The sequence below is a fragment of the Callionymus lyra genome, chromosome 3, assembly GCF_982586985.1.
Source record: "Callionymus lyra chromosome 3, fCalLyr1.hap1.1, whole genome shotgun sequence".
In the NCBI taxonomy this organism is placed as follows: Eukaryota; Metazoa; Chordata; class Actinopteri; order Syngnathiformes; family Callionymidae; genus Callionymus; species Callionymus lyra.
Window position 1 is genome coordinate 12421255 of NC_141820.1, and position 25698 is coordinate 12446952.

General features: G+C 38.2%; 3 protein-coding genes across 4 annotated transcripts; 2 read left to right on the forward strand and 1 right to left on the reverse strand.

The window, feature by feature from the left end:
* Window positions 1–763: 763 nt before the first annotated feature.
* On the reverse strand, window positions 764–11506 carry usf2 (upstream transcription factor 2, c-fos interacting). The gene is made up of 11 exons (XM_087786486.1): window positions 10785–11506; window positions 9409–9452; window positions 9189–9303; window positions 8872–8977; window positions 7691–7847; window positions 7535–7622; window positions 6257–6301; window positions 5778–5836; window positions 4465–4556; window positions 4261–4389; window positions 764–2941 (listed from the first exon to the last, which is right to left on the reverse strand). The coding sequence occupies exons 1-11, from the start codon at window positions 10820–10822 to the stop codon at window positions 2855–2857; spliced, it is 960 nt and encodes a 319-aa protein (XP_087642612.1). The 5' UTR covers window positions 10823–11506; the 3' UTR covers window positions 764–2854.
* A 138-nt stretch (window positions 11507–11644) lies between these two features.
* Window positions 11645–14101, forward strand: LOC148083305 (uncharacterized). Its single transcript, XM_087785708.1, has 3 exons — window positions 11645–11776; window positions 13104–13913; window positions 13995–14101. The coding sequence occupies exons 2-3, from the start codon at window positions 13133–13135 to the stop codon at window positions 14012–14014; spliced, it is 801 nt and encodes a 266-aa protein (XP_087641834.1). The 5' UTR covers window positions 11645–11776; window positions 13104–13132; the 3' UTR covers window positions 14015–14101.
* A 1651-nt stretch (window positions 14102–15752) lies between these two features.
* LOC148083306 (lamin-A-like) lies at window positions 15753–24985 on the forward strand. Of its 2 annotated transcripts, none has more exons than XM_087785709.1 (13): window positions 15753–15907; window positions 16239–16581; window positions 18534–18690; window positions 18904–19029; window positions 19117–19287; window positions 19955–20080; window positions 21269–21489; window positions 22625–22886; window positions 22968–23075; window positions 23154–23273; window positions 24226–24282; window positions 24349–24546; window positions 24616–24985. In XM_087785709.1, exons 2-13 carry the CDS (start codon window positions 16244–16246, stop codon window positions 24649–24651), a joined length of 1920 nt encoding a protein of 639 aa, XP_087641835.1. In that variant the 5' UTR covers window positions 15753–15907; window positions 16239–16243; the 3' UTR covers window positions 24652–24985. The 2 variants fall into 2 exon arrangements, with proteins under 2 accessions (XP_087641835.1, XP_087641836.1); XM_087785710.1 differs by having other exon boundaries at window positions 24352–24546.
* Window positions 24986–25698: the final 713 nt, after the last annotated feature.

Genomic DNA, 25698 nt, shown 5'->3' on the forward strand with positions numbered 1-25698 from the left:
TTATTTTGTATTATAACTGCCTGAAATGTGTTTTAAAAAAAACTCTATACGGGGCCATATTATTCAAAAAATATTTGCTATAGATTTAAAAGTTGCTCAATTATTATTTTATTGAGTTACTGGGCTCATCTACTTTTTTTTAAGTAACTAATTATTTAAACACACTTAACTAGATTTAAAAATAAATAAATAATATAAATCAATATTTTGTATTAATTGGTAGCATTTAAAATAAATAAATTAGTAATTAATTAGGTAAATACATTCAGAATCATCTTGATGTTTCTCTATTTTGTAGTATAACGGAATCTAAATACATAACAATCAAATTTGAATGATCCCCAGACACCGGGTCAAGGAAGCATTCGATCCTGGGATGCGCATAAATAAATAAAACAATTTATTTTGTATTATAACTGTGAAATGTGTTTTAAAAATACTATATATGGGGCCATATTATTGAGAAGAAACCAACTGTGGGGCTCCTGTTGATTCTTCAGTGTAATGGCGAGATTTTTACTAACGTAAAATTTTGTTTTGTAATTCATGCCATTTTATTTTGTTGTTTTTATCTAAAGGCACAAATTAATGTGGATATTTAACAAATCCAGATAAATGTTTCATGTTTAAAAAAGGGTCTGAAATGATTAAAATCAAATAATTCAAGAAATACAGTATATAGGCCATAATTATTCACCCAAGTGCAATATCGTCTCAAACATAAAACCATGGAAAAGAGAGAAACACGTTGTGATGAATAACATCTCGTGAACACTTCTGCTTTATTAGTCATGCCAGTGGTAAGTCCATGCTGTGGTGACCCTCCAGTATCGACCGAGTTTTTAACCACCGATCGTTTCAAGCATTTCCTTTTGCCCTATTGTTTCAAACCTTCCCTCGACAGCACCAGGATTTAAAACATTTTTTTAAAAATCCATTCAAAAAATTCACGCTCATTGTGAAAAAATAAAAACGGAACAGATATTTTGCTCTCAAAGTAGTTGTTTTTTTGTTTTTTTTAAAGAAATAAAACGGGGTGAACAAACCCCAAAATAAAACAATAAGAACCAACATCTTGACAATCAATATTTTCTTCTCTATCTATTTACATTGCACCATAAGTGACGCAGGACCTCAGTTAGTCGGGGGGGGGGGGGGGATTCACCTTCCAGTGCATGATCCCAACAATTACCTGAGCTGGTTTTTTCCGCCTACTATCTCTATTAAGGCTTCGAACTAATACTGTGTACGAACCTCTACTGGCTGAAAAATAACAAAAAACCTGTGTAACAGCAATGATGACCTAGAACAACTGCTGCTGGTGGGAGAGTATTCTTTACCCTCTTCATTGCAAACTGTAGTGATGTGTTGATGAGGCTTCGTGAAACCACCGATGAAGTATCACGATACATCGTCTTTATTCTCTCCGTTTTGAAAATTACGAGTTACCATTTTGCAGATCGAAGCCGAAGATTATAAATAAGAGTGCCATCTAGTGGTCTTTCAATATGAAGACACTGTATCATGAAGCATCAACTGTTTCATGAAGCCTCATCAACGCATCACTATCAAACAGTAACCAAAGCGTATTCAAATGACGCAAAAATAAAACCCATCTCATAAATGTATTTAGCGAAACATGTGTAAAAGAAAATGATCTAAACTTTACTTTTTTAATGTAACATTTGTCAGCTTTTAATGAACTAAATGTGACTTAAATTTCAAAAATTGAAGCGACCACAAATGTTTTTTTTAAAAAACAATTAACTTGGAGATTATTTGGATATATATATATTTTTTCCTCTGAATGAAATGCGCTTTGAAACACATTCTTCAGTAACTAATAAATTAAAGGTATAAACATGGGTTAAAGTCATCGTCCACGACTAGACGTGATAAATGCAGCAGGATCTGGTTTTATATTCATCAACAAAATTAAGGAAAAATGGATCAAAGGGCGCAGCTAACGCTCGTGTGCAAGTGTGGTTGTGTAAAGCCTGGTGTATAGTCTTTTTTGGGGGGGAGAAAGTTAAGGGTTGGAGAATCCAGAGAAAGTCTTTCTGTGTCTTCCAGCCTTTTTTTTGTGTCGGGTGCAAATACAGACGCTAGCCTTTCTTTTGAAGCCTCTCAGCGCACACACACACAACAATTTGGTGTTCACACACACTCGCTGGATTCTTTATGTTGTATAAAGTCGAGCCGAAGGCAGGACGTTGAAGTTGACGCTTGGTAATGATAGATATTTAAAATTCAATCAGTGAAGCATGACTTATGAACTGATATTTTTGTCGAGATAAGGGACGTCCAACCATCATTTTTTTTGCACACACAAGTCCGTCTTGACCAATGACATAAATACAAAACAAAGGAGATTAAACCAAAAACTGCTAAACAAAAAAAAAACCTTGCATTGTTTTGTGTATTTTTTTAAAAATACATATGCTAGAGTCCGAATAATGTACCGAAACAAAGGGAAAGAAAGCTGTTAAAAATGTGCCTGCTAAATAAAAAAATAGATCCAGTTCGTACTCCTTCATTTCAATGTGGGGGAAAAAAAGGTGGAATCTTGTTGTTGCTGCTCTTCATCTGGTTTCCTTGAGTTTCTCTCTACTGGTCCCACATCTTCTCTTAAATACCAACAATCTGATATATCCATAAAAAAAACACCAACAACAGCTCGACTTCAAACTCCCGCAGGTCCATATTTCGACTATTAACCCCCCCTTAGAGTGAAGTGTGAACGGCGGATCCACGGCTCAGAACGAACGGATGTGAAGAGTGGTCGACGGAGGAGGGTCCTGCTTCCGTTCAGGTGAGAGGAGAGCGAGACGTGGAAGTGTCCAGAGCACCGTCACTAAGGTGTAGCTTCTCCGTTGAGCTCGATGCCGTGCTGCTGCAGCTGAGCGCGCAGGAGAGCGTTGTCGTTCTTCAGTTCTTCCATCTGGGGACGACAAAACGGAACAATCAGTCGTAAACCCTCTAGAACAGACCTGGGCAAAGTGCGGCCCGGGGGCCACATACGGCCCTTTGACTGCATTTATGCAGCCCTCGTAATGTCAAAGTATGATCATGTATAAATGGTTCTAATGCATTAACAAATGTATTTTGTATTTATTATTAATTTACATTTTTCACATAACACCTTCTGTCGTCTTTCATTTTGCATGTCGGCCCCTAACAACATTCACAGAATTGAATGTGGCCCTTGAAGAATTTTAATTGCCCACCCCTGCTCTAGAATTTTCTAATACCGGCCTCGTTTGATCGTAAATACCAATTTAATTTAAACTTTCTACCCATAAACTGTTACAAATGCTTCAAATGTTGCAGTGCATTATGACAATTTAAGCCATAGGTTTGCAATTAAAGTCTTCTGGGGCCACAATATACTGTTGCTGTTGTGAGAGGATGTCGATTAAAAACAACCTTAATGCGGTTAAGAAAATAAAAAGGTAAGGATTTATAATACAATAATACCATGACATTATTTAGCTGATGATTGTGTATCAATTTAATAGATTTAAAATTAATTTCAGGGTCAAAACATGTAAAAAAAAAATTGTTTATTCATTTTAATTGGCAAGAATGAACGATATAAAGACAAAATTACTCCCTAAATCAAATATAGTATATATAGAGAATTTAATCAGTAATAAAAAGCAAGTAAAATAAGTCAATTATACAATACTTTGTCCCGTTCTTTTTTATTATCACAGCTGTCTGGATCATGAATATTGTTTAATTCAATTTTTATTAATCATTATTTATATGCCATTTTTAATTTTAATATCTCTTGTTTTATTTTACTTCCTGCCTAGTAAGGTCAGGTTATTTAATTAAATATATTGTATTACTTAGTGGTTATAACTCCCTCACCCGACTTCTGTACTAATGTTTGATGTTGTCGATATATATTTATAATTGTTTCATTTATTATTGCATGCTACGGTTAATCATTTTTTAAACTGCTGTGATAACCTAAAGTTCCCCAAATATAAGAAGAATAAAGGTAAACCAATCGATTAAAATGAAGATTCTTCTTGCGGGCCATATTTTACAGTTGAATGGCCAAATATGGCCCCCGAGCCTTCCTGAAGTTGTGCTATTAACTAATGTTATTTGCAAATGTCCAGTTTCTATAGTAGTAAAACAAAAAAAAAGAAATATGTGGATTATAAGCGCCTCTTATTCTTAATAAGTGTTTCCAAAGGTTAACATAAATAAGAAGCAACAACATCAAAACGATGAGCTCCTGGTCACCTGTTGTCTCAGGAGGTCGTTGTCCATCTCCACTCGCTCCACATCCTTGTAACCCTCCTGTAGCCGCTGGTTGTTCTGACGCAGTTCTCTGATGTAGTCGCACGCCTTCGACAAGATGCCTCCTTTACTCTGGAGCGAGAAACGAGACCGTTAGGATCATCATCATAGTCCAGTGAACACAAACCTTTAGAGGAGAAAACTCACGGCTCCGGTTCTGCTGTCGATGCTGCAGTCGGGAATGATTTTAGATAATGTGACGATCCAGTTGTTGATCTTGTCTCGTCTTCTTCTCTCCACTGCCAAACACATTTATCAACGTCAATAATACACTTAAACATCTACATTTTTATATGCATGAAATACACGTGTTCCCTCGAAGTGTGTTGATGAGGCTTCATGAAACAGCTGATGAGGTATCATTATACAGTGTCTTCATTTTGAAAGACCACTAGATGTCACTCTCTGCTTTATAATATTTGAATCTGATCTACTGATTCAATGAAACCTGGCATCATTTTCAAACTGACACTGACATCTAGTGGTCTTTCAAAATGAAGACACTGCATCATGATACCTCATGAAGCCTCATCAACACATCACTAATGTTGACAAATGCATCAACATGTGAATAATGCTAATGTTAAAATGCCATTTATTACAAAAACAATTGTTTCTTTATTGCCGCTAGGATAAAAGGATAACTGAATTTATATAAAACAAATGTATATTTTTTATTTTTAAATTTCATGATTTTTATTCAATTGGAAAACCACCTTTAAACAAGATAAAAAATACTAGCCTAACTTTGAATATCAGAATGTTTGGAATTTTACCAGCAAAATTAAAATTCTTATTTTCAAAAGTTATATAAAAGGCAACTAATATGATAAAACCAACTTTCCTGCCTTATTCACTGCATGACCATGTTTTGAAGTTATAACTACTTTACTTATAAAGTTCTACCCCGCCTGAAATCTTGGCGAACGAGAGGTTACGAGAGCGGACTCCATTATGACATAATAATGACTTAATGACTAATGACAATCCTCCTCCAGCCAGCTTTAATTACGCCCCCCTTTGTTTGTACAACGAGTCCCTTGGAGTTTAAGTCTTTTGAAATTGATGACATGCGGTGACAAACCTCGATTTACCAATCACAGCAGAGTGGGTGTGGTTATGGTAAACAAGATTTAATCGCCAGAAAAACAAAGTGTTGGTGGGCGGGGCTTAAGATCATTTTCTAAAGTATATATTTCAATGAAAAAAAAGTTTTGTACAAACACACTATGACGATACAATAGAGTCCAAGATCTATTTAAGGCTTAAATCAACACATTAGTTCAACTTTAAGTCTTTGCTTTTCTCCGACTTTAACGCATTTCACGAAACAGCCTTTTCTCTCTCAACCACTCCAGTGTCTCTGTCCTCCTCACCACCACCAGTGCCTTCGACACCGAGGAGCGTCGCTTCAACAGCACGACTCAACAGCATCAAGATGTTCATTTTGAGGAACGCACCTTCATTGTGTTGCGCTCGCCGCCTCTCGTCCCGAGGTGCTCTGGGTCCGTCGACCTTCCTGCGCAGACACAGTGGGAAAAGAAACTTCAAGTCGTCAACGGTTCCTCTGGAATCACGAGCGCGCTCATGGCTACTTTTATCGTGAGAGATTCAACATGACGATAATAACGTGGTGGGGGGGGGGGAGCTAACACTGTGAAACTGGTGCGACTGGAAAGTGGGGCCCTGGGTACCAGAGGAGGGATGTTAACAAAATTTAAATGTAGCTTTAAAGGGTCATCAGGTCCTCCAGCGTGTTCTCCTGAAACAAATGCATTATTGCTTCATAGTTCATGACTGCAGAGGTTGTTCTCCGTGACTGCAGCCACTGACACGACTCACCCAAAAAAAAAAAAAAAAGGGGAATATACTGACGTAAACAACACATGAAGGTGGGGGGGGGGTCAGGGTGGGGGTCAAATGCGAAAGTTCTCCTCACCAGTTCGAGCTGCCATGCTGGAGCATCTCGCTTTCACCAAGGTCTCTGGGGATGGCAGGTAAGTAGGACAAGAGCGTGTTTTTTGTTGTTGTCGTTTTTGTAGTTGTTGTGTTGTTTTTTTTTTACATTTTTAAGTGTTACAAACATTCACTGCTGCGTCCCCGTTCACTTGAGGACAAAAAACTTTCTGGACATTTTGTCTTTAAGTGATGACGACATAATCAGTAAATTCGATTTCAGAATGTATTAAAAGTTGAGGTAGTAGAAGTGGGCAAGAAGGAAAAAGACTCGTTAAAGGTTCAAAACTCATATTTATGACCAGCAAACCCTAAAAAAATGTGTTTTTTTCAAAGTAATGCATCGTTAACAAGACTGCATTTCGCTACGACGGCTCTCCCTCACACTTAACATGCACTTTTTACTTTTGTATTATTTATTTATGTCTTTTTATGTTTTTGTATGTGTTTATGTACTTATTTGATTGTATTCATGTATTTATTTTATTGTTTTTACGTGTATTTATGGATGGATGTGTAATTGCTGCTGGACAAAAGAATTTCCTCCTCTGAGGTTTTAATAAAGTATCTATTTATCCACAAGACTGTGTGTTATATTAGATAAGATAACATTTTTATCTATTAGTCCAACAAGGGGAAATTTGAGAACGTTTCAAATGAGGAAGTGGTTTAAATCCGTAAAGGAAAGTCATTTGAAACAGGATTAAAAAAAAGTTTTAAAGTAAGGGATTACTACAGTAAGGAATCTTTATTATCTGCAAAATTACAATGCATTTTAACCAAAATTGTATGACAGTAAAAAGATATAACATAGTAAAGTAATTCATTCATATTTCGATTTATAATTTTAAAAAAAAATCTAAATTTATGAAATTCTGTGTTAATTAAACAATGTTTTTTTTTTTGTGTTGTTCGTTAATAAATAAGAAAAACACATTTGTTATCATATTAAAAAAAAGCTGATGTCTGTGTTAAAATATATTTTAATATTGACTATTCTTTGGATCATTTTACTGGAAAAACGTTAAAAACATGCCACTCATGCTTATTCATTCAAGACTTTTTTCCTTAAACTTTTTTTTAATCAATCGAAAAAATAATATGCTTTACTACAATATTGGAACTAATAAAATAATATATGAAGTAAAAATAAAATGAAGGGAAAAGAGACAGCCGGTCCACTAGTGTGGGTTAGTGAAGATGAAAGTGAAAGTGGAAGACAGCAGGAGTTCAGATGGATTCACATGGATAACAAACTCACGTGGTGTAGGTGTGCGTTCGGGGAGCGATGGTGCGCGGAGTAGCCGTCTGTAGCACGTCTGGCGGCGTCATCATCACGTAAAACTGACCTGGAAAAAAGATGTTTAAACGTGAGATAAAACATGTAGTTTGGTTTAGGTTCAACGCCGTATCCCACCTCCTGCTTGAGCGATTGCTGGATCTGCGCCGGCCTGCACCGACACGGCGGCGCCGTCGGCGACCGAGGCGGCGGGGAAGTACGCGAACCGGGTCTCGCCGCCGACGGTCTCTGCGACCGGACTCCCTCCGTTACTGAAAGGGTTCTGGATCACGGTCTGCATGGATGCAGATTGAAAGAGATGTTATTAACTTGCCATTTTGGCATTACAAATAAAAACAATTAAAATGTATACATTTAAATGCTATTTTTTTTTCCACGATATGGTATCGATATTCAAAAGTACTGTATCGATATTTTCACATTTTATTTTCATCAGTTTTTTAATGGCTCATACTTCTTACAAATGAAATATAAATATATGTATTTACAATTACTGTGCAAATATTTACAGCAATTGATCATGTTTGTGTTGCAATACAACTTCCACCAGCTAGATGGCAGCAAGCATTACGTTTTTTAGAAGGTAAAGGAAGAATGAAAGATCCTAGCAGTGACTGGGGATGAGAGGATACAGTCGACTCCAGCAGCTTTTAAAGCTGATGTTGAGACATATTTTGGTTTCAAAACAAATGAAAGCAGTTCTGCAACACCAGTACTCGGGAAATACTACAAATACATCCTCATCCTATAGTATCACAATATATAGTATCGTTGCCACCCTGTATCGTGATACAACGCCAGATTCACACCCCTATTCGTTACTATCAAAGTAATTTTTCGACTGCATTGTAAGTAAGTAAATAAAGGTTATTTGTAAAGTGCCTTTCTAGACCAGGGTCACAAAGTGCTTTAACAATAAGAAAAAATACACAGTTAAAATATATACTTTAAAAGACCAAGACGCATAAGACAAAAACAGGAGTCCCAGAAAATCAGGGAAAAGCACAAATAAAGAGCATCTTAATATGTTTATTGTGTCCAAGTATTGGTTATAAAAGGCAATGTGTTAAGTTTTTAAAAGATTCACAAATCATTTTCTGATGCACATAAAAGGAGGTTAAGTTACTTCATAATAAAAACTATAACCATTATAACACTAAAACTGCACATCTATACAGTAGTTCTGGTCCCCACCATTTAATACTCTGAATACATTTACCATTAATAATAAAAAAACAGATATACTAAACATTACTTTGGTAGCAAACAACTTAGTGAAATGGACCACAGGAACTGACCTGAGTCACAGCCTGTGGCGCTCCAGCGAACGCTGCCGTCGACACGACACTGACGGCCCCCGTCCCGTCCACCGACGAGTCATCTGTCAGCTGAACTACTCTGTAGGTCACCTGAGGAAGGGGATAGCATTGCAAATGTAAATTGTCATCCATTATTCAAGAGATTGGGATTAAAAATGTGATTTTTCCTTAAGTAACAGTTGTTATTTAAATTAAGATTTTTGCAACAACACATTTTATTCAATTAATAATTCTAATTAATTAGACACTTTCATGTTGCGATTGAGATTTTTTGGGGGATGCATAATGATGTTGAGGTCACCTGTCCTCCACTGTTCTCTGTGCGAAACTGGTACTGGACATTATGGTCTGTAAAAGCTGCCTGTGGGACGCCACTGATGGTCACTGCCGTCTGCTCCTCCACCGAGTCTCCTGCAGCACCAACACCCAACTTGATTTCACTCTTACAACATGTCGTCATATTATTTCCTTTGTTGCCGTTTGTTTTTGTTTTTTTTAAACATCAAGCGTTCTTACCGTCTTGTAGCTGCACCACCTCTTCCGATTCCGATTTTTCGTGACTGAAAAGAGAGTTAAAAGCATTGACTGGTGAAAAAAAGAAAACGGTTTATATTTGTATTCAACTGTTTAACTTTAATGCGTAGCTTCGATGTTCATTTGAATTAACTCCTCTTTATTGACATCTATTCAACGGCTACTGAAATAAAAAAAATAAAAAATGTAATATCTTAATAATCTTTCAGATTAATTAGTTATTAAATCCAATCCGGGCAAAGTGGGGCCCTTTCACTGTATTTATGTGGCCCTCATGAGGCCAAACATCATGTAGATAAATACACACAGCAACACAGACGATAGTCATAATAAACAAGAACAAGAAGTTTATCTAAAAAGAAAGTGCACGATGACACAATCTAAAGATAAAGAATATAGATCGAAGACAAATAACAAAGAAAAAGGAGACAAAGATTAACACGGAATATCATCTTTTCACTCCTGACCCCAAACTCAGAATTAAACAATCTAATAGCACGAGGAATATTACGGAGAAACTAACAATTAGCTTGTATTTGTATACATCTATAATCTCATCTCTAAATATCACTATGGGGATTTTTCTTTTATGCGTTTGCCTTTTTTAGCGAGTTTAATACGAATTAAAGTGAACATAAAACCCATTTGGAAACTTTTGCTTGTATATTAAATTTAAAATAGGGATAAATATATAAATATATTGTTGTATAAAAATACAAGAAAGACTATTATTTTACCATATTTAGCTTGATTTTCTTGCTTAAACTTGTACTATTCACTCCTTTATTTATTTATTTTTGCTTGATGGCCCTTCACTGTATTAAAAAGTGGCCCCTGAGGGAATCGTCTTTCCGTTAATATTCTTAATAACTAACTAGTATCATAAGAAATATTTGTGAGGAAAGTGCGCCTCCACATGTTGTGGTTGAGGAAACGCTACATAAAAGTTATTTATGTGCATCATTCAAAAAAAAATAAGAGTTTCCCTCTCAAACACAGCAGGAATTAAGATATTTTTAAATCCTAAATTTCAACATTTATAATATGAGAAAACATGTTGTGCATGTGATAGAATTCTTTTTATATTAGATCAAAAATGTGAGGTTGAAAAGATCAGTAATAATAACAGATGGTGTAGAAACAGGGCGCAAGGGGGGGAAAAAAATAACGATTTTTTTTAAATGAATATTCCGTGTTTGAATGGGGTTTTGCAAAATAAAAAGACACTAAAAAGTGTGACTAAACAATCGTCTACGTTACTGGGGGAGAAAAAGGTGTTTTTTTTTTTTTATATATAGGCCGAGGATGAAGCCTTTTTTTTTATTGCGGGGCAGGAAGCGGGTGAAGCCTCTCCTCACCTCGCAGAACTGTCCAGACTCTGCTCCAGAATATCCATGGGTTCGACTCCCCGGGGTTGCGCCGATATTCAAAAAAAAAAAAAAAAAAAAAAAGAGACGATGATGATGGAAGCCGCTGATCACGGGGACAAACACTCAGGTCATGTGAGGGAAGACAGTCCAGGACACGTGAGGCGAGGCGCGCGGACACGAAGACTGCAATGGAGGCCGATGGCGGCGGCGGCGGCGGAAGCAGCAGCAGAAACACTCCAGAAAAATAGTCCGTACGCCGGATCCTCGTCAAACGGATTTTAAAAAAGAACGCTTTTGTGGAGGGTTTACCGGACGACTTTTTAGTTGTTTTTTTTTTAAACTAAAGCAGATTGTTACGAAAACATCATGGATTCCCTTCGTGTTCCACTAGAAGGTTTTTTTTTTTTATCCGCCTAAAATAGCCGGCTGCTACAAGACACGGACCGGACTTTATGTTTACGCGACAATTGTGTGTTTTTTTTAATGTGTGTTTCCGCGATGTTACACCGATTTATTTAGAATTAAAATGCAACTATTCATCTACGTTATGCATGAAAGGAAACGTAAAAACGCCCTAATACCCTCCATTTAAAACAAGTCTATTTATCTCTTATCACGCGTTTAACCTATAGTCGTAATGGTATTTTTAAAGTGTTTAAAAAGTAATTTGTTTGCTTGTGATTGTTATTAAAGAGGTTGGAGTTGTGCTGGCAGTCGTGGAACATTTTTGTTTTTTTTTAATTTTCGCCCAGGTGACCACCGAGCTCCAATACGGGTTTTCCTTCAAACCACATGACAGAAAAACGTGTCGCGCATGCGCACCCAAAGGGGCTTGCTCCAGAGAAAGCCGATGAAAAAAAAAAAAAAAGCTAAATGCTAACGATGCTAATTCGGCAATACATGAAATTAACTATTGCTGTGAGAATATGTTTTTAAGCGGCTGTACGGTTGTACAAACGGATAGTTTATTGACGTTAAACGTAAGTGTATTTTTTTTATCCCTTTCTTTTAAATTAGAGCCTGAAAAAATGAATTCGTTTGACCGGTTTTAATAAGATTAGTGACGATTGTATCCACATCTTTTCAAATTGTCAATAAAAAACAACATGGGGATGGACTTAAATCGCAAGAAATAAACATGTATTTGTAGGTAATCGTGGATACAACAAAAAAACAATCATTGCCTGTGGAGTTGCGGTGAATTTAACATAAAAAAGAGAGGAAAAGTCAACGAAAAATCCCACAATCCATTGTTCCTTCGGGAATTTAAACTCAAAACAATATGGATTACTGGATAATTTGGAGTATCTTTGAACTAAAAAGGTTCGAGTTTCCTGGCAGACACGAGACATGATTATTTTTAATCTTCGATCAGGTGACCACAGAGCTCCAATACGGTAAACCTTACGGTAACGTGACGCGCATGCGCACGACAGGTACACTAAATGTAAACAGTAGTCATAGTTATTTGTAAACAGAGCACAGAATGAACGGATGCTGTCATAACAAGTTTTTAAACGACTGTACAAGTGTTGCAAACCGATCATTTATTGACTTTGTAAATGAATGCAGAATTCCTTTGACCTTTCTTGTAGGTTTTAACGAGATTGGAGAAGATGATCTCCACATTACCCAAATATAAGACTTTAATAACAAGAAGGGAATGGACTGTAATCACAAGAAATGACCATTCATGGCTAGTTTCCCACAATTTAACGTTCTTAAGCACATCAGAAGGCCCTTAAAAAGGTTAGGTTAGGTTAGGTAGAACTTTATTGATCCCTCAGGAGGTCTCCTTCGGGAAATTGTTTTTTTTTTTTTTACAAATTATCCACAGCAAATACAGCAATTTTTCATAAAATAATCAAAATAAAATAAGAACAAGAAGAGAAATAAAGAGAAAGAACAAGATGATACAATCTAAGACTAAAGATAAAGATAAAGAACATAGATCCTTTCACTCTGAGAAGGAGTGCCAGGATTTGTGTTCTTAACTGCCTTTTTTTCGGAAAAAACAAGCCAAAGAAGCTTCGTAAGAAGCTCTTAGTGGGAGCAGTCAATGCCAAACAAATCGATCACCCACCTCTTTTTCAGTTTATAAGTCACATCAGTTTTATCTTGCCCTTTAAAGTATATACTTTATGGAATATTGTTTTGATTGTTTAAGCGCTTTGTGACCCTGGTCTGGAAAAGCGCTATACAAATAACAATTACTTACTTACTGACATAAGTGTGTGTGTGTACCAACATGTGTATTAACAAGTATTAATCAATCCCATGGGTGCATATATACCCCTGTTAATGTAGAGACACACGTGAAACAACACACACTAAGCATGGAAGAAATCGGCAGAAAAAGACACAAGCGGGCACCGACGTTTACCGTGGAGGAGATGGACGTGTTGGTGGACGAGGTCTGGCAGCACCGGGATGTTTTATTCGGGGGAACAAGAGGCAAAAAGACGATCACGGTGAGGAACCTTGTCTGGCAGGCCATAGCCGAGAAGATGTCCCCGTACAGCCCATGTGGCCTGCGTGAGTGGGCGGCCGTGAGGAAGAAGTGGCAGGAGTTCCAGAGCCTGACGAAGAAGAAGGTGAGGAGAGAATCCATGGCCACGGGCGCCGGAGGACCCGGCGGGACGGCCCTCACTCCCGACGAGGAGAAAGTCCTCGCCATCATCGGGATGACGGCCTCTGAAGGAATTTGCGGCGGCTTCGACGTTCAGTGGGACGAGCGTGTTTCGGAAAGCGAGGACGAGGAGGAGCCCTCCGGGAGCGTAGCGGGGACTTGCACCCCCCCGGGGGAGGACGACCCCCCACAACCATGCCCCGTCCCAGGTCGCCCACCGTCATGGCCGGACATCCGCATCCGGGGCATGACGGGGCGGTCCGCCGTAAAGTCCTGCACCTGCAGCGAGTCACTGGTGCAGCTGGAGATGGAGAAGCTGGTGGTTCTGCGGGGGATCGAGTGCCAGCTCGAGCGACAGACTGACCTGCAGGAAGAGATGGTCCGGATAAAGCAGGAGAGGTTGGAGTTACACCGGAGGCAGCTGGAGATCGCAGAGGCGCAGTTCAACCGTCCCTCCTTGGTTCCCATAGTCCTCCCCCAGGATTCGGGTACGGGTCATTTTTATGTTTTTTTATATGCGTTACGCAATAAATCTCGTTTGATTTGACTTTTCAAACTCTTCATTGCAGGTGATGCAGACGCTCCGTAAAGACAGCACAGACCCACTAACTACCCTATATGGTTTTAATAAACTCTTTTGGGGTTTTTTAACCATGTATTGTGTGGATTATTTTTGCATTGAAATCTGAGAAATTTGTTCAAAAAGACGCACCTAAAAAACCTTCACTCTTTTAAGTGTGCCTTTCTTGGATGAATAAATGTTGCTTTTGTCGTGACCGAAGTATCAAGTTTAAGTTCAAGTTCAAGTTCTTTTATTGTCAAATATGCATGTAGCGAGACATACAGCATGAATGAAATTGTGGTCCTCTCTGACCCACGATGCAAAACAGGAATACGGTTGAAAGGACATTAATTAAGACATTCAATAAAATAAATAAAAATAAATAACCAACCAAAATGAAATAAATAATCAAGAATACTTCAATAATTAACTAAAACTAAACAGAATATTAACAAAAAAACAATATTAATGCACAGGTAGTTCAAGCGGAGGTAAGATTGATGGTAGGTCAGGGAGGGACATACATTTATGCCTTTAACTCTAAAAAGGGAACAGGTTACTCTTAAAATAATCCCAACCCTTAGTCGACGTGAGGGTGAGTAGAAAATGAGTGACATTTGAATTTTGGGTGAACTATTACATAAGAGCTCCTTAAAGAATCTGGTAAACAAGGACATAGTTGAAAAAACAGCTCCTAGATTGAGACAATATATGTACATTGAGACAATATATGTTTGCCTCTGGAGTGGTGCTAAAATTAACAGATGAAATGGGACAAAAGGTTAACAAAATTTCACAATCTAATGTAAATACTTTGTTCATCTGGCATATTGTGGTTTAAGCTCAACAACAATGTGAATTTCAGAATTGTTTGGAGTAGCTTTGGACTGAATTTTTTGTTTATAAAAGATAAGCTAATGCGTGATTTGGTAAGAGGTTTTTTAAGAAACAACACAAAAAAGGATGAACCTTAGTCTTGCTTTTTAAAATCATCAATTAGTTTTATTTTTATGCTTTGGGAGTGAAGCCAGGGTTAGGGTTAGGGTATCACAGGTGTCAAACTGGTCCAGAGAAGGGCCGAGCCGGTGCAGGTTTTGGATCCAACCAGTCAAGCACATATAGTTGAACCAATCAGGCGTCTGAAGACAGTAATCAATTAATTAACAGTCAAGTGTTGCTTGTTTAAGCCGACGCCTGATTCGTTTGGCTCATGTGTGCTTGACTGGTTGGAACAAAAACCTGCACCGTCTCGGCCCTTTTCTAGACCAGTTTGACACCCCTACATGATTCATTATTCAGTTGTATCTTTTATAAACTGGCCAATTTCCAAAAAATTCCTCCTACTTTTAACAACACTATGCTCCCCATTCCTTATGAACAAATGAATATTCCTTTTCCCAATGATGACGTTCATTTACTTTCCTGTCAAAAGTATAGTCTCGTGTCTAGCCAAGTCTTTCATCAGTTCATCAGAACACTTCAAAAAACTTTTGTGTGCATCTTTATCTTCTCCCCGCTGGATTAATCTCGTCTCCAAGACTGATCCGTGTTCACGATAGGTTGTGAAATACTGTCAACAAGTGGAAATTAAAGTCTCAGTTTTCTAAGTCTGCCTTAAGTGCGAGTGTGTGTGTGTGTGTGTGTGTGTGTGTGTGTGTGTGTTTGTCACATGGAATTATACACATCTCCGAGGGTGACTCATCCAAACCCACTACACCAGGAGAAGGGAGGAGGAGGAGGAGAAGAAGCCAGACTCAAGTCCAACCTCCACCCATCTCATTCTTTCCTACATGGGCTCTGGGATGGATTTGCAGACAGTACAGTAACGATCTGGGCTGTAGCAGTGGACGTGGAGACTCCCTCAGAAGATAGTAAACTTCATCAGATATCTTCCAAGAGAACATTCAACCTCCTTATAAGGTAAGTTTGACCACTTTTATTACTTTTGACTGTGCCGGGAAACTTTTTTAAATTAAACTCACACGTAGCAACATGTTTCCATTGACTACTACAATGATAGAAATGTTCGTTGCAAGTTCATTTTATTGGATAAATAAGATGATAAACTCAAGTTTTATTTTTTCCAAAACTAGACATGCTTTTTTTTCAGATTCTTCCAGTTTCGGTCAAACATTTCCAACATTTTATTGTTTATATTTCCAGTTTACAAAAGGAATGATGTGTAGTTATCGGACACTAAGTGTTCAGGTGTAAGCTGGATCAATGAAATGTTCCTAATCTTTACTTAAAGATACAATGGCGACACCCAAGAATACCCCCAGAGGCGGAAACAACCCCCTGTCGCCAAACCGGATCACCCGTCTCCAGGAGAAAGAATCCCTCTGCAACCTCAACGACCGCCTGGCCGTCTACATCGACAAGGTCCGCTCTCTGGAGATGGAGAACGCCGGTCTCCGGCTCCGCATCACCGAGTCCGAGACCGAGGTGAGTCGGGAACTGACGGGTCTGAAGGCCGCGTACGAGGCGGAGCTCGCGGACGCCCGCAAGACGCTGGACTCGGTGGCCAAGGAGCGAGCGCGTCTCCAGCTGGAGCTGGGGAAGCTGAGGGAGGACCACAAAGAGCTGAAGGCAAGGTGGGTAAAGGTCACTGCAAGTTGGGTGGAGTTAAAAGAATAAACTGGTCAAGAATACCTCGGGGTTAGGTAGGAAGATTCCAGGAATGAATCGATGCATCTACTAAAACCGCACCCACTAGGAAAAAACCTAACTTGATGAATTAAACTTCCTCTCCTGGCAACTTCCTGACCACATCGGAATGTACAAAAAAAAGAAAACCCACTCAGATCCAAGTCCAAGTAGGCACATTCTAGCTTCCAAATCCTACCCAAGTTCTAGTGGCAGCTCCGATTCTGTTTTTTAAAATGGAATAGTTTCTGGTTACATTTACTGTTGTACTGGTTAAACTCAGAATAAGGACTTTAACTATCAAATAATCGATTAATCTGAGTGTCCAAATATCAGTCCCTGATTTGAAAGATTTTTGTTCTTAGTTAAGATGTGCTAGGTCTAAAAGTTGTATCCTTCATTCCTGGATTAAAGGGTTTAAGAAAAGGAAAACAATTCTTCTGTGTCTTTTAATAACTCACAACCATTCATAATCTTTTAATAACCGACTTGACTTTTGCTGACGCTCTGCAACTTATGACGAGACACTCCCTATCATTGCTCACTCTATTTAAATGTTGGCCCTCCACTGCAGCCTTTCCCATACACAAGATCCGGGCGATGACTAACTCTTTCCCTTGGTTCCCCTTCTTCAACCGCCGTTAAAATAAACGACGTGGCAGAGTAGAAAGGGTTCCACTCTTGCCTCCTTTACTTTTCCATAAATATTGAGCCGAGTGTTTGGCAAACGCCGAAGACGTTGCCATGGCGATAAACGCCAGCAGCTGCGGCTTGTGGCCACCAGACACACGAGACCGGACCCACATCACTGCGGTCCGTGAGTCATCCGGAGACAAGGAAACACAAGTCTTTCCCCTGTTTCTGGCAATCTTGATTCAAAAATAGATTTTCTATGGTAGACACGGCTTGGAAACTTTTTATCTGATTTCCTGTTTCCCAAAATTCTGGGCCTGATGCTAAACGGGTCCTAATGACCTTGGCTTATGGCAACATATATATATATATATATATATATATATATATATATATAGTATATCTATCATAACCGAATCAAATTTTTAGCAATTTTAGTAACTAAAATTAAACCGAAGTGATTCCATATAATAATACTATAGTAATACTACAATATAATGATACTGTACTCCTTGTTATCCACTAAAATCAAAGTCTCAAGAACAACTTTTACCAAGGACACTATAAACTATAAAAGCACTGAGGGAGCACATACCTCTGCCAAGGACCTTATTTACCTTTTTTTTTTAAACAACAAAATTCATACAATAAAACCAATAAAACAACTCATTATATGTCATTATATGTGGCCTCAAATTTGATATTGTGACCTATAAACAGGCTAGTGTTTAAGATAAGATAAGGAACATAGACTATCGACAATTATACAGTGACTTTTCAAAAACTGTAAAAATGATGTTGCTTGGTGAGTGTTTGATAGAGGAGGACAAACACAAATAGTTTAATAGGATAAATTGAGCCTCGAAGAATAAAAATAATATTACAGATCAGAAACGCAGATTACAGACAGATTGCTAAATACATACATTTTGTTCAGCTCATGACTAGACAGGTAAACGATTATAGTCTCTCATCTCTTCTATTTATTTTACTCAGGAACTTGAGAACAACAAAGTTTGTTACCACAGTAACATGGAATGTACTGTAGTAACTTCCTGGTCTTGCTAAACAGAACTCACGCTGTTAGTCGCTGCATTTAGAAGTTAAAATCCAAATAACAAGTCAATTGAATGATAAAACCTTCAGGTTATTTCCTAAAACTTAATGATATTTTTACATGTTCAAAAGCGAACCCACATCGGTGGACTCGTAACCTCCTTGGCAGATGTATTAAGTGTGGTTATGACAGGGTCTTTGTTTATAACAGGAACACCAAGAAAGAGTCTGAACTGATCGGAGCTCTGCAGCGTCTCAAAGATCTGGAAGCCCTGCTGAATTCTAAGGACGCGTCTCTGACGACAGCTCTGGGAGAGAAGCGAAACTTGGACGCGGAAAACAGAGACCTGAAGTCTCAGATTGCCAAGGTAAAAACCCCAGCCTCACTCAGACACATCTGGGTCTAATCGTCTAAATATTCACCCTGAATGCCCCTTTTGTTTCTAAAAATAAATCAACTTCCAGCTCACTGTACTTAAACAAATAATCCCTGATTTAACATACAGTGACTTGTGCCGGGTCTCACGTGTTCAATTAACCCTTGTTGTTTGTTTCCTTTTCCCCCTCCTTGTGATTTCCAGCTGGAAACAAGTTTGGGCGACGCCAAAAAGCAGCTTCAAGATGAGATGCTGAGAAGAGTCGACGGAGAAAACCGTATCCAAACCCTCAAGGAGGAGCTGGAGTTTCAGAAGAGCCTCCACTCTGAGGTCTGCCTCCTTCTTTTATCCAATAATTCGATCACGCGACGTGTACTTTCTGTTGAACTCAAACTGGATTCCCAAAAAAAACAACAGGAACTGCGGGAATCGAAGCGACGCCACGAGTCGCGCATGGTGGAGGTGGAGAACGGCACCCAACAGGACTTCGAGAGCAAGCTGGCCGAGGCTCTGGCGGATATGAGGGGTCAACATGAACTCCAAGTTAAAATGTACAAGGAGGAGATCGAGAAGACTTACAACTCCAAGGTAAGAACAGTGTACCATGTGTACTAGTGATGTGTTGATGAGGCTTCATGAAACAGTTGATGAGGTATCATGATACAGTGTCTTCATGTTGAAAGACCACTAGATGTCACTCTCTGTTTGAATCATGCCAGGTTTAGTTAAATAGGTAGATCAGAGCCTAAGATTATAAAGCAGAGAGTGACATCTAGTGGTCTTCAAAATAAAGACACTGCATCATGATACCTCATCAACTGTTTCATGAAGCCTCATCCACACATCTCTAGCTTTTACCGTTTATTGTCTCGCACTTCTATTGTATTTATTAAAAACCTGAGGTAGAAGTTTCAACTGTACTTACAATTTTTTTATTTTGTTGAAAATGATTAATAGTTGCATGTTCTTTCTCGTCATTATTTATAATTTTTATTTATTTTATTATTTTATTCCGGAATACTTTGTTTCCCCACATATTAGTCGATGATCACGCATTATAAACCATAATAGCATTTCAATTTGCCGTCCTATTTTGTGTTTTATTTTTCATAGTGATAAAAATAATTATTAACAAAAAGACAACTTTATAGTACTGATGATAATAAAATATACATAATTATATGACCGAAGAGACAGTAAAGTCTCCTCCTCCCACGGTTATCATTGAGACGTTTCCTTCATCGCCCTCCTCCAGCTGGACACTGCGCGTCAGTCGGCCGACAGGAGCAGTCACCTGGTGGGAGCAGCACATGAGGAACTGCAGCAGATCCGCATCCGTCTGGAGTCCACGTCTTCTCAGCTGAGTCAGCTGCAGAAACAGGTGAGATGACGATCTACAGGATCATCCTGGAAAGATCTTCAGTGCTCAATGTATCAACAAAACAAAGTATGATATCATGAAGCGTTAATTAAGGTTTATTGTCGCAGTGCATTATGGAACTTGTAGTACTTGTAGTACCCACTCTGTACTTTGTTGAACTGCTACTACATATTTTCATATTTTAATGTTTAATGTGTTTTACTATTATCGTAGCATTCATTTTCAACATTTGCACTGTATATTTCATGGTTTATTTATTTATTTTGTCAACTTCTGTGCTGCTGTGACAACACAAATTTACCCACCGTTGGACGAGTAAAGGATTATCTTATCTTATTTATATATCAATAAAGTTCTACCTACCTACCTAGTATGAGTGGCTGGAGAGCATGTTTTGGAAATTAACAATATTAGTTGCAGAAAAGTCTTACAGAAACATGTGGTTGGCTGGAAATAAGCCTTGGCTCTTGAGTTTGACATAACTGTCATTTTATTTAATTAATGTTTTGTTTGACACATGTAAGTTTCCAACGTAGTTACACAAATTATTATAGATTGTATTGTATACTCTTATAAGGTATTTTTTTAATGGTATTTATTCAGCAAAGTACACAAAGAACATCACATAATTTCCTAAAAAACATGATTCATATAGTTTCAAAATATTTTGGTTCAGTTTTTTACTAACAGAGACAGATAAACGTTGACAAAACCTCTAGTCGGACATTACATTTCTTAGACTGTTAAATAGTAAGTAATTAAGTAAATCATTTTATATTTATAAAGACCTTTTCCAGACCAGGGTCACAAAGTGCTTAAACAATCAAAACAATACTCAATAAAATATATACTTTAAAGGTCAAGGTAATACTGAGAACAACACAGGAGTTCCAGAATATCAAGTGATGGGTTAATGAGGCTTCATGAAACAGTTGATGACGTATCATGATACAGTGTCTTTATTTTGAAAAACCACTAGATGTCACTCTCTGAAAATGATGATTTCATTGAATAAGTATATCAGAGGCGAATGTTATAAAGCAGAGAGTGATATCTAGTAAAATGAAGTCACTGTATCATGATACCTCATCAACTGTTTCATGAAGCCTCATCAACACATCACTAGTGGTAAATATCTCTGATTGAACCAATAAGTAAACATTTGGCTACGTTCTGATGTTTTACCAGCTGGCGGCTCGAGAGGCCAAGGTGAGGGATCTGGAGGACGCTCTGTCCAGAGAGCGAGACACCACCCGGCGTCTGCTGGGGGAGAAGGAGAGGGAGATGGCAGAGATGCGGCAACAGATGCAGCAGCAGCTGGACGAATACCAGGAGCTCCTGGATGTCAAGCTGGCTCTGGACATGGAGATCGGGGCCTACAGGAAGCTGCTGGAGGGAGAGGAGGAGAGGTGTGAACTCTAGATCCACTGATATATCAATTCATAATAGTGATGTGTCGATGAAACAGTTGATGAGGTATCATGATACAGTGTCTTCATTTTGAAAGACCACTAGATGGCGCTCTCTGATTGAAAATAATGAATTTTCATTGAATTAGTAGATCAGAGGTTAAGATTATAAAGCAGAGAGTGACATCTAGTGGTGTTTCAAAATGAAGACACTGTATCATGATACCTCATCAACTGTATCATGATACAGTGTCTTCATTTTGAAAGACCACTAGATGGCGCTCTCTGATTGAAAATGATGAAGTTTCATTGAATTAGTAGATCAGCGCTAAAGAATATAAAGCAGAGAGTGACATCTAGTGGCTTTTCAAAATGAAGACAGTGTATCATGATACCTCATCAACTGTATCATGATACAGTGTCTTCATTTTGACAGACCACTAGATGTCACTCTGTGATTGAAAATGATGAAGTTTCATTTAATTAGTAGATCAGCGCTAAAGAATATAAAGCAGAGAGTGACATCTAGTGGCTTTTCAAAATAAAGACAGTGTATCATGATACCTCATCAACTGTATCATGATACAGTGTCTTCATTTTGACAGACCACTAGATGTCACTCTGTCATTGAAAATTATGAAGTTTCATTGAATTAGTAGATCAGAGGTAAAGATTATAATGCAGAGTGACATCTAGTGGCGTTTCAAAATTAACACACTGTATCATGATACCTCATCAACTGTATCATGATACAGTGTCTTCATTTTGAAAGACCACTAGATGGCGCTCTCTGATTGAAAATAATGAATTTTCATTGAATTAGTAGATCAGAGGTAAAGATTATAAAGCAGAGAGTGACATCTAGTGGTGTTTCAAAATGAAGACACTGTATCATGATACCTCATCAACTGTATCATGATACAGTGTCTTCATTTTGAAAGACCACTAGATGTCACTCTCAGTTTGAAAATGATGAAGTTTCATTTAATTAGTAGATTAGAGGTAAAGATTATAAAGCAGAGAGTGACCTAGTGGCATTTCAAAATGAAGACACTGTATCATGATACCTCATCAACTGTATCATGATACCTCATCTCTAATGAACAGTAACAAGTAAGGTTTAAATTCCCCGCAGGCTTCGTCTTTCTCCGAGTCCTCCTCCCACCAGAGTGTCGGGAAGTCACTCCTCGTCCTCAGCACTCCACTCTCGATCCCTCAACTGCGGCACTCCCGCCAAACGCCGACGCCCCAACGACACCGACAGCGAGGCCAGCTTCGGAGGCGGCGCCGTCGCCCGCACCCGCATCACCCAGCAGGCCTCGGCCAGCGGGCGGGTCACCGTGGACGAGGTGGACCTGGAAGGGAAGTACGTCCGACTCAGCAACAAAGCCGACGAAGTGAGTGAAGGAGGAGAAACTCCACGTTCTTAAGTCACATGACATTTTGTTTTTTTTATACGAGCCATTTGTTTTTTGCAGGATCAGAATCTGGGCAACTGGCAACTGAGGCGACAGGTCGGATCCGGAGCCGCCATCTCATTCAAGTTCCCGGCGAAATTCGTCCTGAAGGCTGGACAGAAGGTCACGGTAAGGAAGATCACAGAATGAAATTCAAAATAATGACCTCATCTGACCTCTAATTTATACATTTCGGTGGGGGACTAGATCTGGGCCTCTGGATCGAAAGGTACCCACAATCCTCCAAGTGATCTGCTGTGGAAGACTCAGTCTATCTGGGGAACTGGAGACCAGTTCCAGACCACCCTGGTCAGCGCCAGTGGAGAGGTAATGGACCTGGTTGTTACGAAGGAGACTCGATTGTATACAATAGTGTTGGGTTGATTAAGCTTCATGAAACAGTTGATGAGGTATCACGATACAGTAGCTTTATTTTGAAAGACCACTAGATGGCACTCTTTGCTTTATAATTTCTGTCTCTGATCTATTCATTTAATGAAACCTGGCATTATTTTCATACAGTGAGCGCCATCTAGTGGCGGTAAAATCAACCCTTCACCATGTGGGTTGTATATTAGCAAGAATCTGGCGATAAGATACGAATCATGATACAGGGGCAACAATACGATACATTGGGATGTATTGTGATACTGTAGTAACAAGGATATATTTGTAGTATTGTCGAAGTACTTGACTCTGGTGTTGCAGGATTTACAGACCACATGACTCTTGACGAAGTCGTAACTGATTTAATTCGTTTCGATACCAAAATATGTCCAAACATCAGCTTTAAAAGCGAATGTATCCTCTCGTCCTCAGTCATCCCCAGATGCAATATTTTGCATGTATATTGGAAATTAAAATTAAATATATATTTTATTTTATTCATACATTAAATCAAATATATAAATAATATACTAATAATAAGGTACTCCGGTCTCCTCCCACAGTCCAAAAACATACAGAGGTTGTTTGAGAACTTGGAGAAATTGTCCATTATGAGTGTGTGTGTGAATGGTTGTCTGTCTGGCATCCTGTCCAGGGGGTCCCCTGCCTCTTGCCAAATGAAATTAATTAAAATACTATGATAAAAATAAAACATGATTTAAAAAACAAAGAAACCTTGATATACATTATATACACATATTTATTTTAAAATATCAATTCAGTGCTGTTGAGTTTTTATGAGTTATTGTGGAAAAAATGCTACATTTAAGTGTATTGATATTTTCTTACACCCTTTTCTATCACTACCTCACATTTTCCTTTTGTCAACCAGGAGATGGCGATGAGGAGAGTCACCCGCACCCACTTTGATGAGGACGATGACGACATGGTACCCTGACAGAGGTCAATCAATCATCCTTGAGGTCATAATGCTAAACCAGCGTCTTCCCGGCAGCAGGTGGCTCACAGCACGTGCGGAGACGGCGAGTACAACCTGCGCAGTCGCAACATCACCTGCGGGTCCTGCGGCCTCGCCTCGGAAAAGTCCGCCAACTGCTCCGTTACTTCGGCTTCTCGCTCCTACCGCAGCGGAGGCATCTCTGAGGCTCTGCTGCCTCATTCCTACATGATCAGCAGCAGCACCCCTCGCAAGGTGAGTCCCAAATAACCCCGAAAAGTCTTCTTTAAAATGACCTTTTCAACATTTAATGTCTTTTAACAGAGCGGCGCCCGCATGGAGAGCTGCCCCATCATGTGAAGATCAGTGTGACCACCATGGAAAGTCTTGAAATATACTTTTTTATACTATTTTTTAATCTGTTATCCAAAAGAAATGATGTAAACGATCAAATAACAATTTTTGTTATTTATGCATGTTCAGGAAGTATCAATTGTCCATTTTTTTTTATGACATGACCAGTAGTTTAGACACAATATTCCAGAATAACATACTTTTACTTTTTTTTGTTGCTTTTTTTGGGTGACAAAGTGTTTATTTTTTAACCATTTTGTACCCTCGAGCAAACAGTTGGTAATCAATTTCTTTTTTTTATACATATATACATATTGACTTCAATAAAGATTTTCTTACATAGGTGTGTTCTCGTTTTTATTTACCTGTATTTTTTTTTTAATCAATCTGTCTGTTCATCAATGTATGAGTTTCTGTCCGTCCAGAATTATTAAAGGTCAGGAAGCACATGAATTGTTGTATGAATTTAATGATTAATTTAGTTCATATGTGAAGACGAATCGAGTTAATCAAAAATAAACTATGGCTCTTAGTATTAAAATAAATAAATACAATTGAAAATGTAGCCAACAGAATTTTTTGAATGTTACCAAAAGGGATTTAGACGATAAAATAATGATTCTGTTTTTTTGTATGTTCATGAAGTAACCCTTTCTTATGATATGTCACGCAGTTTTAATTTTTAGATGCAATTATAATTCAGTAAAGTAAAATACTTCAATTTTCTTTTTAATGTTTTGTGATAAAATGACATTTTCTTTCTTTTTTTTAATATGTATTTGTAAAAAAAAAAGCCTGTCAAAAATGTTGATAACCAGTTTGTAATGTCTTTCTTTGTTTCACTGATTTCAATAAAAATAATATGTGAAATAAAATCTGTCTGTTCATCAATCTATAAACGTCTCTAGTGATCAAAAAGGTCTGTACACACCTGAAAAAAAAAAGGAGAATGTTTAACAATGACCCCAAATCTTGAAATAAAAGCAGCGGTAAAAAAGATTAGAATTTGAAGCACGACCATTATTTTGAAACTCTAGTGACTCTATTAGTGTT

What these genes read in the sequence shown, in the direction of transcription:
- usf2 (XM_087786486.1), bottom strand. Translation starts at nt 10,822, where the DNA reads ATGGATATTCTGGAGCAGAGTCTGGACAGTTCTGCGAG. An exon ending in CGAACGCACACCTACACCAC is followed by an intron (nt 6,302 to 7,534) that starts GTGAGTTTGTTA and finishes TGCCATCCCCAG; the next exon opens with AGACCTTGGTGAAAGCGAGA. An exon ending in GCGAGCGCAACACAATGAAG is followed by an intron (nt 4,557 to 5,777) that starts GTGCGTTCCTCA and finishes TGTGTTTGGCAG; the next exon opens with TGGAGAGAAGAAGACGAGAC.
- LOC148083305 (XM_087785708.1), top strand. Translation starts at nt 13,133, where the DNA reads ATGGAAGAAATCGGCAGAAAAAGACACAAGCGGGCACCGACGTTTACC. An exon ending in AGTCCTCCCCCAGGATTCGG is followed by an intron (nt 13,914 to 13,994) that starts GTACGGGTCATT and finishes TCTTCATTGCAG; the next exon opens with GTGATGCAGACGCTCCGTAA.
- LOC148083306 (XM_087785709.1), top strand. Translation starts at nt 16,244, where the DNA reads ATGGCGACACCCAAGAATACCCCCAGAGGCGGAAACAACCCCCTGTCG. An exon ending in ATGAGGACGATGACGACATG is followed by an intron (nt 24,283 to 24,348) that starts GTACCCTGACAG and finishes TCTTCCCGGCAG; the next exon opens with CAGGTGGCTCACAGCACGTG. An exon ending in GCAGCAGCACCCCTCGCAAG is followed by an intron (nt 24,547 to 24,615) that starts GTGAGTCCCAAA and finishes GTCTTTTAACAG; the next exon opens with AGCGGCGCCCGCATGGAGAG.